The 16891-nt window shown below is 39.9% G+C and overlaps 1 protein-coding gene across 1 annotated transcript in view; it reads left to right on the plus strand.

Annotated features, from left to right (window-relative positions):
• Window positions 1–16891, plus strand: part of AGBL3 (AGBL carboxypeptidase 3) — a 105734-nt gene that overhangs the window by 5298 nt on the left and 83545 nt on the right. The window contains exon 4 of the mRNA XM_040260925.1: window positions 8997–9182. Coding sequence (XP_040116859.1) covers window positions 8997–9182 — 186 coding nt within the window. The remainder of the gene's footprint in view (window positions 1–8996; window positions 9183–16891) is intronic.

Consider the following 16891-nt stretch of genomic DNA (forward strand, 5'->3'; position numbering starts at 1 on the left):
CATATCTGAGGTTGTTAATATTTCTTCTGTCATTCTTGATTCCAGCTTGTGATTCATCCAACCTGGTGTTTTGCATGATGTACTCTGCATGTGTGCGTGCTAAATCATGTGTGCTAAGTCACTTGAGTCATGTCTAACTCTTTGCAACCCTGTGGACTGTAGTCCACCAGGTTCCTCTGTCCATGGGATTCACGCAAGAATGCTGGAATGGGTTGCCATGCTCTTCTCCAGAAGATCTTCCTGACCCAGGGATGAAACTCACATCTCTTACAGTCTCCTGCACTGGCAGGCAGGTTCTGTACCACTGGCACATATAAGTTAAATAAACAGGGTGATAATATACAGCCTTATCATACTCCTTTCCCAATTTTGAACCAATCAGTCATTCCATGTAAGATTCTAACTGTTGCTTCTTGACCCTCATACAGATTTCTCAGGAGACAAGTAAGGTGATTTGGTATCCCCATCTCTTTAAGAATTTTCCAGTTTATTGTTATCTACACAGTCAATGGCTTTAGTGTAATCAATGAAGTAGATGTTTTTCTGGAAATCCCTTGCTTTCTTTATGATCCAGTGAATGTTGGCAGTTTGATCTCTGGTTCCTCTGCCTCTTCGAAACCCAGCTTGTACATCTGGAAGTTCTCAGTTCGTGTACTGCTGAAGCCTAGCTTGAAGGATTTTGAGCATAATCTTCCTAGCATGTGAAATGAGCACTAATTGTGCAGTAGTTTGAACATTCTTTGGTACTGTCCTTCTTTGGAATTGAAATGAAAACTGAGCTTTTCCAGCCCTTTGGCCACTGCTGAGTTTTCTAAAAATGCTGACATAGTGAATGAAGCTCTTTAACAGCATCATCTTTTAGGATTTTAAATAGCTTAGTTGGAATTCCATCATCTCCACTAGCTTTGTTCATGGCACTGCTTCCTAAGGCCCACTAGACTTCACATTCCAGGATGTCTGGCTCTAGGTGAGTGAGTGACCACACCATCATGGTTATCTGGGTCATTAAGACATTTTTTTGTATAGTTCTTCTGTGTATTCTTGCCACCTCTTCTTAATACCTTCTGCTGCTGTTAGGTCCTTGCTATTTCTGTCATTTATTGTGCTGTCCTTGCATGAAATGTTCCCTTGATATCTTCAGTTTTCTTGAAGAGCTCTCTAAGTCTTTCCCATTCTGTTGTTTTCCTCTACTTTCTTGCAGTGTTCATTTAAGGCCACCTTATCTCTCCATTTTTTCTAAGGGATTCTTGCCCACAGTAGTAGACATAATGGTCACCTGAATTAAGTTTGCTCATTCCCATTCATTTTAGTTTACTGATTCCTAAGATGCTGATGTTCACTCTTGCCATCTCCTTCTTCACCATGTTCAATTTACCTTGATTTGTGGACCTAATGTTCCAGATTCCTATGCAATATTGTTCTTTACAGCATAGGACTTTACTTTCAGTTGTTTCTGCTTTGGCCTGCTGCTTCATTCTTTCTGGAGCTATTAGTAATTGCCCTCGGCTCTTCCCCAGTAGTATATTGGACACCTCTGAACCTGACAGGCTCACCTTCCAATGTCGTATCTTTTTGCCTTTTCATACTGTCCGTGGGTTTCTCCGGGCAAGAATATTGGATGGAGTGGTTTGTCATTCTGTCCTCTAGTGGATCACGTTTTGTCAGAACTCTCTGCTATGACCCATCTGTATTGGGCGGCCCTGCACTGCATGGCTCATAGCTTCTTTGGGTTATTCAAGCTCCTTCTTCAGGACAAGGCTGTGATCCGTGAAGGGATGCTTGATCATATGGTGGTTCCATTTTTAGTTTTTTATCTCTTCAAGAAAATTAGTGATACCAAGGGAACATTTCATGCAAAGATGGTCACAGTAAAGGACAGAAATGGTATAGACCTAACAGAGGCAGAAGATATTAAGAACAGCTGGTAGAAATACACAGAAGAACTATAGAAAAAAGATCTTCATGACCCAGATAACCATGATGGTGTGATCACTCACCTAAAGCCAGACATCCTGGAATATGAAGTCAAATGGGCCTTAGGAAGCATCACCACAAACAAAGCTAGTAGAGGTGATAGAATTCCAATTGAGCTATTTCAAATCCTAAAAGATGATGCTGTAAAAGTGCTCCACTCAATATGCCAGCAAATTTGGAAAATTCAGCAGTGGCCACAGGACTGGAAAAGGTCAGTTTTCATTCCAATCCCAAAGAAAGGCAATGCCAAAGAATGTTCAAACTACCGCACAATTGCACTTATCTCACACACTAGCAGTCCATGGGGTCGTGAACAGTCAGACACGACTGAGCAATTTCACTTTCACTTTTCACTTTCATGCATTGGAGAAGGAAATGGGAACCCACTCCAGTGTTCTTGCCTGGAGAATCCCAGGGACGGGGGAGCCTGGTAGGCTGTCGTCTATGGGGTCGCACAGAGTCAGACACGACTGAAATGACTTAGTAGCAGCAGCAGCAGCAGCACACGCTAGCAAAGTAATGCTTAAAATTCTCCAAGTGAGGCTCCAAAAGTATGTGAACCATGAACTTCCAGATGTTCAAGCTGGATTTAGAAAAGGCCGAGGAACCAGAGATCAAATTGCCAACATCCACTGGATCATTGAAAAAGCAAGAGAGTTCCAGAAAAACATCTACTTCTGCTTTATTGACTACACCAAAGCGTTTGACTGTGTGGATCACGACAAACTATGGAAAGAATCTTCAAGAGATGGAAATACCAGACCACCTGACCTGCCTCCTGAGGAACCTGTATGCAGGTCAAGAAGCATCAGTTAGAACTGGACATTGAACAACAGACTGGTTCCAAATCAGGAAAGGAGTACTTCAAGGCTATATATTGTCACCCTGCTTATTTAACTTATATGTGGAGTATATCATGCGAAATGCTGGGCTGGATGAAACACAAGATGGAATCAAGATTACCAGGAGAAATATCAATAACCTTAGATATGCAGATGGTACCACACTTATGGCAGAAAGTGAGGAAGAACTAAAAAGCCTCTTGATGAAAGTGAAAGATGAGAGTGAAAAAGTTGGCTTAAAACTCAACATTCAGAAAATGAAGATCATGGCATCTGGTCCCATCACTTCATGGGAAATAGATGGGGAAACAGTGGCTGACTTATTTTTTTGGGCTCCAAAATCACTGCAGATGGTGACTGTAGCCACCATAAATGACACTTGCTCCTTGGAAGGAAAGTTATGACCAACCTAGACAGCATATTCAAAAGCAGAGACATTACTTTGCCAAAAAGGTCCATCTAGTCCAAAGCTATGGTTTTTCCAGTAGTCATGTATGGATGTGAGTGTTGGACTGTAAAGAAAGCTGAGTGCCAAAGAACTGATGCTGTTGAACTGTGGTGTTGTAGAAGACTCTTGAGAGTCCCTTGGACTGCAAGGAGATCCAACCAGTCAATCCTAAAGGAAATCAGTCCTAAATATTCATTGGAAGGACTGATGCTGAAGTTGAAGCTCCAATACTTTGGCCACCTGATGTGAAGAGCTGACTCACTGGAAAAAGACTGATGCTGGGAAAGATTGAAGGCTGGAGGAGAAGGGTATGACAGAGGATGAGGTGGTTGGATGGAATCACCGACTCAATGGGCATGAGTTTGAGCAAGCTTCGTGAGTTGGTGAAGGACAGGGAAGCCTGGCGTGCTGCAATCCATGGCGTCGCAAAGAGTCGGACACGACTGATCACCTGAACTGAGGCTAGATTGCCAGAATGCAAGATGCTGAGCAGACCTTTCTGATAGAAACCTCAGGATACCCCTAGAAGTGTGGATATCCCTCCACCTCCTGGGGAAGACTGGCCCAGACTCAAGAGACACTGTCCACAAAGAGAGTGATGTGTTTTAATTTATGGGGGATTGTTTGTGGTGTAGAATAAAGGCTCGAAGCTTAAGCCAAAGCCATGTCTGAGTGATTAGGGCACAGGAAAAGGAAGTGAACACCTCCATCATGCCCTCTGCAGCCCACCAAGCCTGCTCCTTGGGTTGGGGTGGGCCCAATCTCAGAGGCCTGAACATAGTTTCCTATGATCCAAAAACTGACAGAGATTTACAGAAGAGTCAAGAAATGAAAACAGTCCCATTTTTACTACAGAATAAAGAAGCAGCTCACCCCTGCTGTCTTAGACGAGTAAGCAAAAATCAGTGCAGGGAGTTTCTGTAATTCTAACATCTCTCTTTAGCATATAATCACATAAATTATGGGCTTCCTTGGCAGCCCAGACCATAAAGAATCTTGACTGTATTGCAGGAGACCCAGGTTCGATCCCTGGGTCAGGAAGATCCATTTTGAATTTATTTTTGTATATGGTGTTAGAGAACTTTCTAATTTCATTCTTTTACACGTAGCTGTCTGGTTTTCCCAGCACAACTTACTGAAGAGATTGTCTTTTCTCTATTGTATATTCTTGCCTCCTTTGTCATAGATTAATTGACCATAAGGGTAGGGGCTTATTTCTGGGTTTTCTGTCTTTTTCCATTGATGTACATGTTTATTTTTGTGCCAGTTGTTCAGTTGCTAAGTCGTGTCTGAAGCTTTGTGACCTCATAGACTATAGCATGCCAGGCTCCTCTGTCCTCCACTATCTCCTGGAGTTTGCTTATGTTTCATGTCCACTGAGTCAGTGATACTATCTAACCATTGCAGCCTCTGTTGTCCCCTTCTTATATTGCCTTCAGTCTTTCCCAGCATCAGCGTTTTGTGCCAGTACCATACTGATTTGTAGTATAGTCTGAAGGCAGGGAGCTTGATTACTCTACCTCCATTTTTCTTTCTCAGGATTTCTTTGGCTGTTTGGGGTCTTTGGTGTTTCCATACAAACTGAAAAAAGTTTTTTTCTAGTTCTGTGAAAAACTCCATTGGTAATTTGATAGGGATTGCACTGGATCTGTAGATTGCCTTGGGTAGTAGTATAGTCATTTTGACAATATTGATCCTTCTGATCCAAAAACATCATATATCTTTGCATCTATTTGTGTCGTCTTCTATTTCTTTCATAAGTGTCTAATATTAATAATTTTCAGAGTACAGGTCTTTTGTCTCCTTTGGTAGGTTATTATTTTTGATGTGATGGTAATGGAATTGTTTCATTAATTTCTCTTTCTGATCTGTCATTGTTAGTGTGTAGGAATTTCCACAAGATATTTCTGTGTGTTAATTTTGTATACTGCAACTTTACCAAATTCATTGAGCTCTAGTACTTTTCTGGTAGCATCTTTAGGATTTTCTTTGTATAGCATCATTTCTTTAGCATTTTTATAACTTCCTTTTTGAACTTGCAGCTTGGTCACTTGACCCCTTGATAAGTGAAGAGGTGTGATTGGTTTCGTAGCGTCTAGAGGCTGTGCTCCATGTAGGCTAGGGTTCCTCTTTCTTTGTGGTCGTCATTGCCTAGTTGGGTTCTGTCTGCTCCCCAGTTTTTGGAGTAGACGTGCTGAGGGTTGGGTCGGAAAAGGCTCCATTACCTTTGAGTGTTTGCCCCTTCCCAGAGGAGGTGATTGCTGAAGCAAGTGTGTTCCTGTGGTCACAGTGCACCTGTGCATCACTTGGGTAAGTATCACAGTTCCTCTCAGAAGCAGCTCAAAGTCATATCCCTTTGTCCATTGTGTTTGTCCCAGATACAGTACAGGGCTGTGGTGTGGAGTAGACTAGGGCTGGGGACGTGGACATTGTGGCTGCAGGAATTGAGGTGGCTGGGCTGCTACCTTGTGACCTGGGCTGCCTCTCTGGCACACTTCTCCCTGGACCTGTCTGCCCTGCGTCTGGCACTGAGCTGCAGTGGGGTGGACAGAGCCCAAGCGCAGTCACTGGGAAACAAGCTGTGGCATATTCTTGACCACGGCCTGTGTACCCAAGGTTTAGCACTTAGCTGCTTCACACATTGTGGCACTGCCTGGTGTGTACACACTAACAGTGGTCTTCACAGCTCTGCCTGCATCACACCCAGGCACTCTGGTCTGATTCTGTGTAGTTAGACGAAATCTTTGCCCTTATCTGATGCCAGGTTGTGGTATGGAGTGAGTGGGGACAGGGTGCTCACCCCTTTGGTTTGGGAAGTGCAGTAAGGCAGTGGCTGCCAGTGCAAGGCAGAGCTGCCAGCTCCACCCAGTCAACCAACTCATGTGCACCCCTCACAGGAAGAGTCTAGGTTCCTCCAGCCCTTTTCTCTGTCTCAGTGGATTTCCCAGCAGGCAAGGGGGCTTGTCTCCTTGTGCAGGACCCAGGATGGGGATGCCCTGATTGTGAGTCTGTCTGCTCCCTTCCCAGGGTAAGGGTCTGCCCAAGCAACATTCTCTTCCTTACAGATCCCTCTCAGAGGCACAAGTCCTACCTGACTTGGTGTGCTTTTTATCTGTCTTACCAGGTTACATGAAGGTCTTTCTTGCTGCTTTAGTTGTATCAGAGACCTTCTGCCAGTTTCCAGTTAGTTTTCTCTGAGAATTGTGCCACATGGAGGTTTTCTTAAATGTATTTGTTGGGAGGGGTGAGCACCTCATGGTCCTACTTTGTCATCTTGATCTTCCCCTGAAGTTCAAACTTTTAAGGTTTGTTTGATTTTTATATAAACTAAATGAAAGTGATCATTATAGAGGACTTCACCTAACATAAGAATTTACCTTGACATTGCCTTTTTTTTTTGGCCATGCTGTGTGGTGACATGCAGGATCTTAGTTCCCTGACCAGGGATCCAAACCATGCCCTCTGCATTGGGAGCATAGTCTTAACCACTGGAATGCCAGGAAAGGCCACCTTGATGTTTCTCTAAATAATTAGTCCTTTAAATGCAACTACAATATGATTCAAATTTTAATTTTCCTAAACATTATGTTTTAGAAATACATCCTTATGTAAAATGAAGTATGCCTGTATGAAGAGTTTCTATAATAAAGTCATTCATTTGCAAATGTACATGTATATGACCATCTTGATGTATACTTGATTTTTTAAATTTTTATACTGTTTTAGAGTACTTTCAAATATACATTAAAATATTTCTTCTAAATATTCACATATCAGAGATATTCTGAAATTGAAGATAAGGTTTTTCTCTCTATTTGATCATTTTCACCACCATCCTAAAACAGATCTTCCTTTTTGAGATAACCACTGTTCTCAGTTTGGTAGGTACCCTTCTAGACCTTTTTCTTTTTATTTATATACACACCTATACCCATACTCATAGAAAATTTATAGTACTATTTTGCAGACTTCTTCCCCTACATTTTTCTCTTTAAAATTTTGCCTATCTGTTGGAAGAAAGACGGTAACTCACTATTTTAGCTAACATTTTCTTGATTGCTACAGAAATTGAGAATTGTTTCCTATGCTTGAGTATTTATATTCTACCTTATTATGAATTGCCCATTCATAATGATTCTTTGTTAACTTTGTTTACATTGTTTCTGTTACTTAGAATTATTTTGATGTTAAATTTATTGTTACTTATTTATGGCTCTTTATCTTTATACCTGTTTAAAAGCTACAAAGACCTTCTCTATGCCAAGATCATGAATATCATCTTCTAAATTTCCTCTAAGTCAAAGGAAATTTGTTTGAATTTTTATATTTAATTTCTATATGAATTTACAAAATAGTGAGAGGTACAAATCTAATTTTATTTTCTAAGTCATAAATAGCTACCTTGTCATTTTTGAGTCATACTGTAAATTAGACAAAATGTTGTCTATTCACACAATGGAATGCTAGATGATTAATAACTGTTGGATAAATGGATCCAAGTAAAAGTCTTGAGAAGTAGCAAGGGAAGGTATTATTATCCCTTATTTGCATATAGTAAGATTTATGTTCAAAGAGGCTGCATTGGCCAACCAAAATCATATAAAAACAGAGCGGTAGAATAGAACTCAGTTTGTCTGACTCCTAGTCCAATTGGTATATCTGCTGCTGCTGTTGCTAAGTTGCTTCAGTCGTGTCCGACTCTGTGTGACCCCATAGATGGCAGCCCATTAGGCTCTTCTGTCCACAGGATTCTCCAGGCAAGAATACTGGAGTGGGTTGCCATTGGTATATCTGCTATCGTACAAAAAATAGCCAAAAATTAAATCTAAAAACCCACATTTCAGAGGTGAAAGAGCAAAGGAGTCAGTGAGACAAAATGGAGAACCAAGTATATGGAAAACAGAAGAAAACTAGGAAGTGTAGCATCATTAAAAAAACAAGGGAACAGAGCTTAAAGAGGGATGATTATCAACATCACATTGATGGTCCATAATTATCCCGTAAAAAGATGGCCACTGCATTAACTACTTGGAACAACCTCATTGTACTTTATGCAAATGTGTTCCTGGGGTTATATCACATAGTGACCCTGAAATGAGAATTGAGAAGTTGTATCTCAGAGTTCACTTGCAAACTCTGAGAATATAGTTCTAGTAGGTGGTCAGGAATTAAGGTCAGTGTGTGTCTTTTAATGCACCTGGTGGCTCAGAGGTTAAAGCATCTGCCTGCGCCTGCCCGCAATGCAGGAGACCTGGGTTTGATTCCCGGGTCGGGAAGATCCCCTGGAGAAGGAAATGGCAACCCACTCCAGTATTCTTGCCTGGAAAATCCCATGGACAGAGGAGCCGGTGGGCTGCAGTCCACGGGGTTGCAAAGAGTTAGACACGACTGAGCGACTTCACTTCACTTCACTTCAGTGTGATTAAGTTTAAGAAGGCTTAACCATAGACAGTTTGCTAGAAAAATTGTAAGAAACAAGTATTTTTGGAGTAGCAGTGAGAATTTAGCATAAATTTGTATATAAGGTCAACAGATATTTTCTAGCTATTGTGAAAATTATTTTAAAATTTCATTAATCTTTTATTTTTTAAATGCCATGATATATAACATTTTATAACAATATCCACAAGTATTCATAAATTAATGTTATTAGAAAAAAGACTGTAAAATAATTGTAGGAATTGGGGTTTATCCTTCTTATCACTCATGATTGTGTTTGAATCCTTTTTCAGCTGACTCTATTAGTGACCCATTTTTCCCCCGGACTACACAGATACTATTGGAATATCAGCTAGGGAGATGGGTGCCACGTCTTCGTAAACCACGAGATTTATATGGTGTCTCGTCTTCTGGTCCGCTGAGCCCAACACGGTGGCCATACCACTGTGAGGTCATTGATGAAAAAATCGAACATATTGGTATGTTCTTAGCAAGTTTTGGGGATTCAAACATTGGCAGACTTACTGTGCCAAACCTGACTTCAGTAAAAACACTCTTGGTATTAAACAGTATGTTCCAGCAGAAATATAACACAAACCATGTATATAATTTTTAATTTTTTCGTAGTTAAACATTTAAAAAGTGAAATTGACTTCAAAATATATTTTATTTATTCCAAATATATTTAAAATATTTTACATTTTTTAATGTGAAGTCTTTGAAATCTAGTCTATATTTATACTTACTTTTCAATTCAATTCCATTTTTTTCCACATCCTCGTCAACACTGTCTTTTGGTTTTTGGATAATAGCCATTGCCAACTTAAAAAAGTAGTCACAACCTAGAAGGTGAGAGTTATGTTTTATTTGGTGGGAATTTTTTAGGACTTCAAGCTCGGGAAACAGCATCTCTAGTAACCCTGAGACAGCTGTTCCAAGAAGTCAGGGGGAGGAGTCTGCTTATATAGAAGTTTGCAGCAAGGGGCAGGTAGTCTGAACATCAAAAGATTATTGTTAATTAAGGAAAACCAGATTATCTCAAGAAATTTAGCGCTTTTCTATGTATGGGCTTAGTGAAATCATTTTCTTACTGAAATTCTATGTATGGGCTTACTGAAATCATTTTCATATTGAAATCATTTTCTAAGTCTGAGCTTATTGATATCATTCCTTTCATATGCATCTCAGCTATCTGGGGCCAGCATCCTGCAATTTGATTACTCACATCCTTAGTTCCTCACTGTGACATCGTTGTGAATTGATAGGGCAGAAAATACTCCATTTCTCCATACCATCCTAACATGTATAAGATGATGTCTTACTGTGGCTTTGATTTTCAATTCTCTAAAGATTTTTTATGTTGACAATGCAATCTTTATCAATATTTTACAGTGGTTTTTTTTTATAGAAATAATAAACAACTCTAAATTCAGATGGAACCACAAAAGGCCACAAATAGACATATCAGTCTTGAGAAAGAAGAACAAAGCTGGAGACATCACACATTCTGATTTCAAAATATATTACCAAAAAACTACAGTAACCAAAACAGTATGTCACTGGCATAAGGACACAAATATAGGCCTATGGAACAGAATTGTTGTTGTTTAGTTACTAAGTCATGTCTAACTCTTTGCGACTCCATGGACTATAGCCTGTCAGGCTCTTCTGTCCATGGGATTTCCTAGGCAAGAATACTGGAGTGGGTTGCCATTTCCTTCCTCCAGGGGATCTTCCCCACCCAGGGATCAAACATGTGTCTCCTGTATTGGCAGGCAGATTCAGACTCCAGAAATAAACCCATGCATATATGCCAACTGATATTTAATAAGAGTGCCAAGAATCCACAATGGGGGAGAGAGAGTCTATTTAAAAATGTTGAGAAAATTGGATGTCAACATGCAAAGTAATGAAATTGGGACTTTATCTTATAAAAAATCAACTTAAAACAGACTAAAGACAAACTTAAGGTCTGAAACTGTAAAACTGCTAGAAAAAAAAGAAGGAGGAAGCTTCATGACATTGTTCTTGGCAGTGATATCATGGGTATGACAGGAAAAACACAGGCAACAAAAGCAAAAAGAGACAAATGGAAATATACATCAAACTAAAAAGCTTCTGCACACAAAGGAAATAATCAAAATAGTGAAAAGGCAGCTTGTGGAATGAGGAAAAATATTTGCAAAACATATTTGATAAGGGTTAATCCCTTGTGGCTGAACTGGTAAAGAACCTGCCTGCAATGCAGGAGACCTGGGTTTGATCCTTGGTTTGGGAAGGAGGCTACCCACTCCAGTATTCTGGCCTGGAGAATTCCATGCAAAGAGTAGGACACAACTGAGCGACTTTCGCATCACAAAATCTCTAAAATATGTAAGAATTTCTGTAGCTCAATAAGAGAATAACCAGACTGAAAAAGATGGGCTAAGAATTTAAATAGAAATACAAATGAACAATAAGTATATTTACTGACTTTTTATGTGAACTGTTTAATAAGAATACTTTGCCCATTTTGTTATTGGTTGTACTTTTCCTTTTCTTCTTGGTCTGTAAATGCTGTCTACTTATTCAGGAGGTTGGCTTGCAGCTGATGCTGCTAAGTCGCTTCAGTCGTGTTCGACTCTGTGCGACCCCATAGACGGCAGCCCGCGAGGCTCCTACATCCAGGCAAGAGTACTGGAGTGGGTTGACTTACTATGTCATAGACCTGGCATTCTTTTCTTCTTAGTTTGTCACTTTATCGTTCAGAAATTTTTAATTTTTATATAATCAGTATGTCGACTGTTTTTCTATGACTTCTGGGTTTTGGAATTCTCATGTCTCTCTTAACACTTTTTTTGGTTGTTTTTTCACAGAGTGCCAGGCTAGGCTCCCTGTGTTATACAGCAACTTCTTACCAGCTATCTGGGAAAGACTGAAGGCAGGAGGAGAAGGGAATGACAGAGGATGCCATTGGATGGCACCACTGACTCAATGCACATGAGTTTGAATAAGGTCCAGGAGTTGGTGATGGACAGGGAAGCCTGGCTTGCTGCAATCCATGGGGTCGCAAAGAGTCAGACACGACTGAGCAACTGAACCGAACTGAACTGAATGGCTAGTATATTTCAAAAGCAATTCGGATTAATAGTCAGTGGGATCTGGTTGTTATGGTTCCTAAGATAATGGTTATTAGGATGATGATAATGTGATGGGATTTATTAGTACAGGAAGGGTATAAACCAACATTTTAAAGATGGGCCTAATGGCTCATTTAGCTGACTTTCCTATAGAATATGGTATTATATGGTAGCAGAAAGAATTTTGAGTTCTTAAGGGTAGGTTTAATTCCTATGATTCTAAAGGTAAGAGAATTTAAACCTCTATTTACTCTATCAAAGTACTTTTATCAGACATACTTCTTATGTTTATGGAGGGATGGTTGGTACTGTAGAAGCCTGATATTATAATGGGTAATGAGATGTGTCATATGATTTGGACTAGCGTTACATGGCATCACAAAATCAATGGACATGAGTTAGAGCAAATTCTGGGAGATATTGAAGGACAGGGAAGCCTGTTGTGCTGCAGTTCATGGGTTTGCAAAGAATTGGACACAACTTAGCAACTGAACAACAACAACAAGCATTAGTAGTATGAAATTTTTTTTCCAAATTCATAGGAAAAGATTGTTAGTGATAGTGTTCTGGTAATGAAGTTGGTTGTGTATAGATCTGGTATATAGGGCTATGGAGTGCTCCTAGCAACAGGATTATTGTGAAAATATTTATTCTGATAATGTCTGCTTAAGAAAAATACAACAGATGTACCTGCTGCATATTCTATGTTGAAACCTGATACAAGTTTAGAGTCTGTTAAGTCAAAAAAAAGCTCAGTTAGTTTCTGCTAGAGTAAAAATAAATCATATAACTAGGGGTCATGATGGGAAGATTATTTGTAAATGTTCTTGTGATGAGGGTTTTAAGGGTGAAAGATCTATTTATTAAGAGAACCTAGAGTAATTACTAGTGTTGCTTCATATGAAATTGTGCTGCTGCTTATCAGGCTCCGATTAGTAAGTATTTTGAGTTGGAAGCCCATCCAGCTCATAAGGTGGAGTTTACAACTAGGCTTGATATAACTATAAATAATACTCCTGAAAGTGAAGTCGCTCAGTCGTGTCCAACTCTTTGCGACCCGTGGACTGTAGCCCACCAAGCTCCTCCATCCATGGGATTCTCCAGGCAAGAATACTGGAGTGGGTTGCCATTTCCTTCTCCAGGGGATCTTCCTGACCCAGGGATTGAACCCAGGTCTCCCATATTGCAGGCAGATGCTTTAACCTCTGCACCACCAGGGAAGCCCTTAAATATAAGTATACAGTCTCTCAGAAAACCTCCTATAGAGACACAGAACTTCAGATCCAAGTACTAACATCAAAGATTTCAAGGGAGGAAAGGAAGCCAGGTTAAAAGAAGAAGGGGGAGGAGGCGGGGGGAGGGGGGCGAAAGGGGTGGCCTTACAGACGTCTCCTGCCACCTACAGATACCCAGGTGTTATGGGACTTTTCCCTGGGCCTCCAGAGAAAGGAGGACTGGAACTCGGCCCTACCAGAAATCAGACCAGACCAGAACCAGAATTCGAGTTCTCTGCCAAGAGGAGGTGATCAGTCTCCAATCCTCAGCTCAGGCTAAGGGCCCTTTGACCAGATTCCTGCGTCCAGGACCAAGGGACTAGAAAAACAGGGAAGGATAGGAAGGGTTAAGGAGAGAAAAGAGAGAGGGAAGGGGAGAGAGGTCAATAAAGTCTCTTGTTCCTTACCAGTCGGGGCACTCTGGCCAGTTGTCTGCATCAGGAGGAGACCAGGGACAAAAGGGTCCCAGTTGCGGCCACTGGGTCTGGTCCATTGGCAGGCAAGCTGGCCCGAGTACCCCGAGTGGTCAGGATGTCAGTCTCAGCAAAGAAGAGTCCACACCAGAGTCGCCATTTGTTGCAGGAAGAGGGACCCCTTCCAGGGCCCGAAACTGGGCTCTTGTCTAACACTTGGAAATGAATTGTCCAAGGAGACACATGTGCTGACAAAGCAAGAGATTTTATTGGGAAAGGGCACCCGGGTGGAGAGCAGTAGGGTAAGGAAACCCAGGAGAACTGCTCTCCTAGACTTACATTAATGAGGGGGTAGGGTATAGCTAGGGGGATTCACATGATTAGGGTTAGAGTTAGGGCTAGGATTGGTACAAATGATGAATATGGAAATGGAGGGTTCAGCTGGTCATAGTGGTTCCTTAATGAATAAAAGGACTGTTCAGCAGTGGATTGTAATAGACCATATGGTCCTGTGATAGTTGACCCTTTTCAGTTGCATATAACCTAAAATTTTTCATTCAATTAATGTTAGGAATGCTATGGCTGAAAGAAGAGGATAACAAGTATTAAGATATTAATTATAAACACTTTGTTAGGGAGAAGATTTGAATCTCTGGCTATAAAGGTTTAAGTTTTATGCAATTTCTGGGTTCTGCCACCTTAACAAGCCCTGGTATTGGGTAGATGTTTTGTATTTGTTAAGTTGAGACTGTGTCAAACTAGTTTTAACATAGTTTTTAAAGTAGACCTTATTTCTCTTGTTCTTTCATAAAGTCACTCAGTCATACCCGACTCTTAGCGACCCCATGGACTGCAGCCTACCAGGCTTCTCCGTCCATGGGATTTTCCAGGCAAGGGTACTAGAGTGGGTTGCCATTGCCTTCTTCATGCTGGAAGAAGTATATAATAAAAACCAACTGGATTACTTCAGTCTGAACTCAGAGATGACAGAGGATGAGATGGTTGGATGGCATCACTGACTCAGTGGACATGAGTTTGAGCAAGCTCTGGGAGTTGGTGATGGACAGGGAAGTCTGGCGTGCTGCAGTCCATGGGGTCACAAAGAGTTGGACATGACTGAGGGACTGAACTGAACTCAGATCATGTAGGATTTTAGTTGTTGAACAAATGAACCTTTAATGGTGGTTACACCATTGGGGTGTCCTGATCCAACATCAAGGTTGTAAACCCTTGTATTATTTATACTAGTTACATCAAGCCTGGCTGTAAACATCAAGGTCGATATGAACTCTGGAATAGGATTGTACTGTTATCCCTACGCTAACTTGTTCTGATGGTCAGTTTTTTGCATCAGTAAGTCATAATATGTTTTGACTGGTAAGTCTAGACTTTCAACCCTTAGAGGCTTTTTCGTTCTCCAAGGTCACCCCAACCAAAATTTTCCACCGGTATAAATTTTTGTTATCTCTCGGTGGTTTAGTTATTTTTGTTGTTGATAAAGCTCCATAAGACCTTCTCATCTTGTTTTGTTATTCCTGTTTCTTCACAGGAAGGTCAGTTTCAGTGATTGAAACTAAGAGACAGTAAAACCCTCGTGTGGCCATTCATACAAGTCCTTATTTAGAGAACAAATGATTATGCTACCTTGGCCTGGTCAGGATGTTAATGGTTGTCACTGGGCAGGCAGTGCCTCTAATACTGGTTATGCTAGAGGTGATATTTGGTCAACAGTCAGGGTTTGTGTTTGCCAAGTTCCTTTTACTTTTTTAAAATCTTACCTTGGGTGCCTACCTGTATTGGATTAACAGAGTGTGTTTGATAAGTAGTTTAATGTTGAGTTGTATTAATATTTATTTACTGTTAATTATCAGTATATTTTTACTGATGTAAACTTATGCAAGGAAAAATACTTCTTGTTACTCATATTAACGTTGTTGCCTCTATTAGTTCATAGATTAGTCCAGTATAAATCTAGGAGTTGATTTGCTTGTTACTGATTATTAACATAAAATTATTTTTGAGCTTTAGTACTTTGTTAATTGCTGGCTGTTTTTGAACAGCAACTATGGTGTTGCTTATTTTTACTCTCTAGATAAGTTTGTACCCATTTCTAAAAAGCTATACCTTTTTTAGACTAACATTTAAAAATACATTAAAACTTATAAAAGATTTTTAGTAATTTTTAAAGTTGAACTAAAATTCTTTTCCTGGACAACTAGCTGTCACCATGCTTGTTAGAATCTTCTCACTACTTTGCTACATAGATGAGTTTGTTTTAATAAACTGTTCATAAGTAGCTCATCTGGTTTTGGGATATTAACTTAAGTTCTCTTTGTTAATGCTTGCTAGTTAAATCATTATGTGAAAGGTACAAGGGGTAAACTTTGTTTTTTTGTTACTTTTTAGGCTTCTTTCATCACTCCCTATTTTCTCTATAGTGCCAGAAGATACTAAGTTTCTATCTCCTACACTTTGAATGTTAAATGAATATTTTAGTTTGCTTATACTAGTAGAATAGAGAAGGGTATTGGGCTAGATTTAATTCAGAGTATTCATAAATTATGAAATGGCCTACGTGTAAACTGGGTGCATTATTTAAGCTATGCTGTGATTTATCCAAGCACACTTTCCAGTATGCTTTCTTTGTTACGTCTTGTCTCCTCTCATATGATGAGTATTTGCTATTAGATTATAGGAAATTATTACAATACTTGAGGAGGGTGATGGTTGATGTGTGCATGCTTCATGGCCTTATTCAGTTTAAGTACTCTATTCTTAATTTACTACTAAATCCTCCTTTGGTTTTTTGCTTTCATAAAAAATGTTCGTTCGATGAACATAAATTCTTGAAGTAGAAAATGTAGCTCATTTTTTCCAATTCCGTAAGTTACACCTTGGCCTAATGTTTTTATGTATAACAGTTATGCTTACTTTTGCTCCTTTTTAGGGTTTGCTAAAGATAGTGGTATATAGTCTGCATTAGCAAGGGTTGGTGAGGTTTATCGGGCTTTATCGGTTATAGAACAGGCTCTTTTAGAGGAGTGAGAAGCGCCACCAAGTCATTTGAGTTTTGAGCTGTTGCTAGTAGTACTACTCTAGCGTGTAATTTTGTTCCTGTAATTATTTGGGTTTAGGACTAAGCATAGTGGGGTATCTAATCCTAATTTGGGTCTTAGCTGTTGTGTAATCAGGAAATAATAAAGTCACTTTTGTAGTCTCTTTTTATTTTAGTTACAGCTTTTTATGGCTAATTAAAACTGTATTTTCTATTACTCTTTAATATGCATTACACCATATTTCTGTTAATTTGGGTTAATCATTATGACCATAGTGGCTGGTATGAGATTTACCAACCCTGTTAGTATAACTTAGTTGAACTTTT

This window comes from Oryx dammah, unplaced genomic scaffold, assembly GCF_014754425.2.
Source record: "Oryx dammah isolate SB20612 unplaced genomic scaffold, SCBI_Odam_1.1 HiC_scaffold_18, whole genome shotgun sequence".
NCBI classification, from domain to species: Eukaryota; Metazoa; Chordata; class Mammalia; order Artiodactyla; family Bovidae; genus Oryx; species Oryx dammah.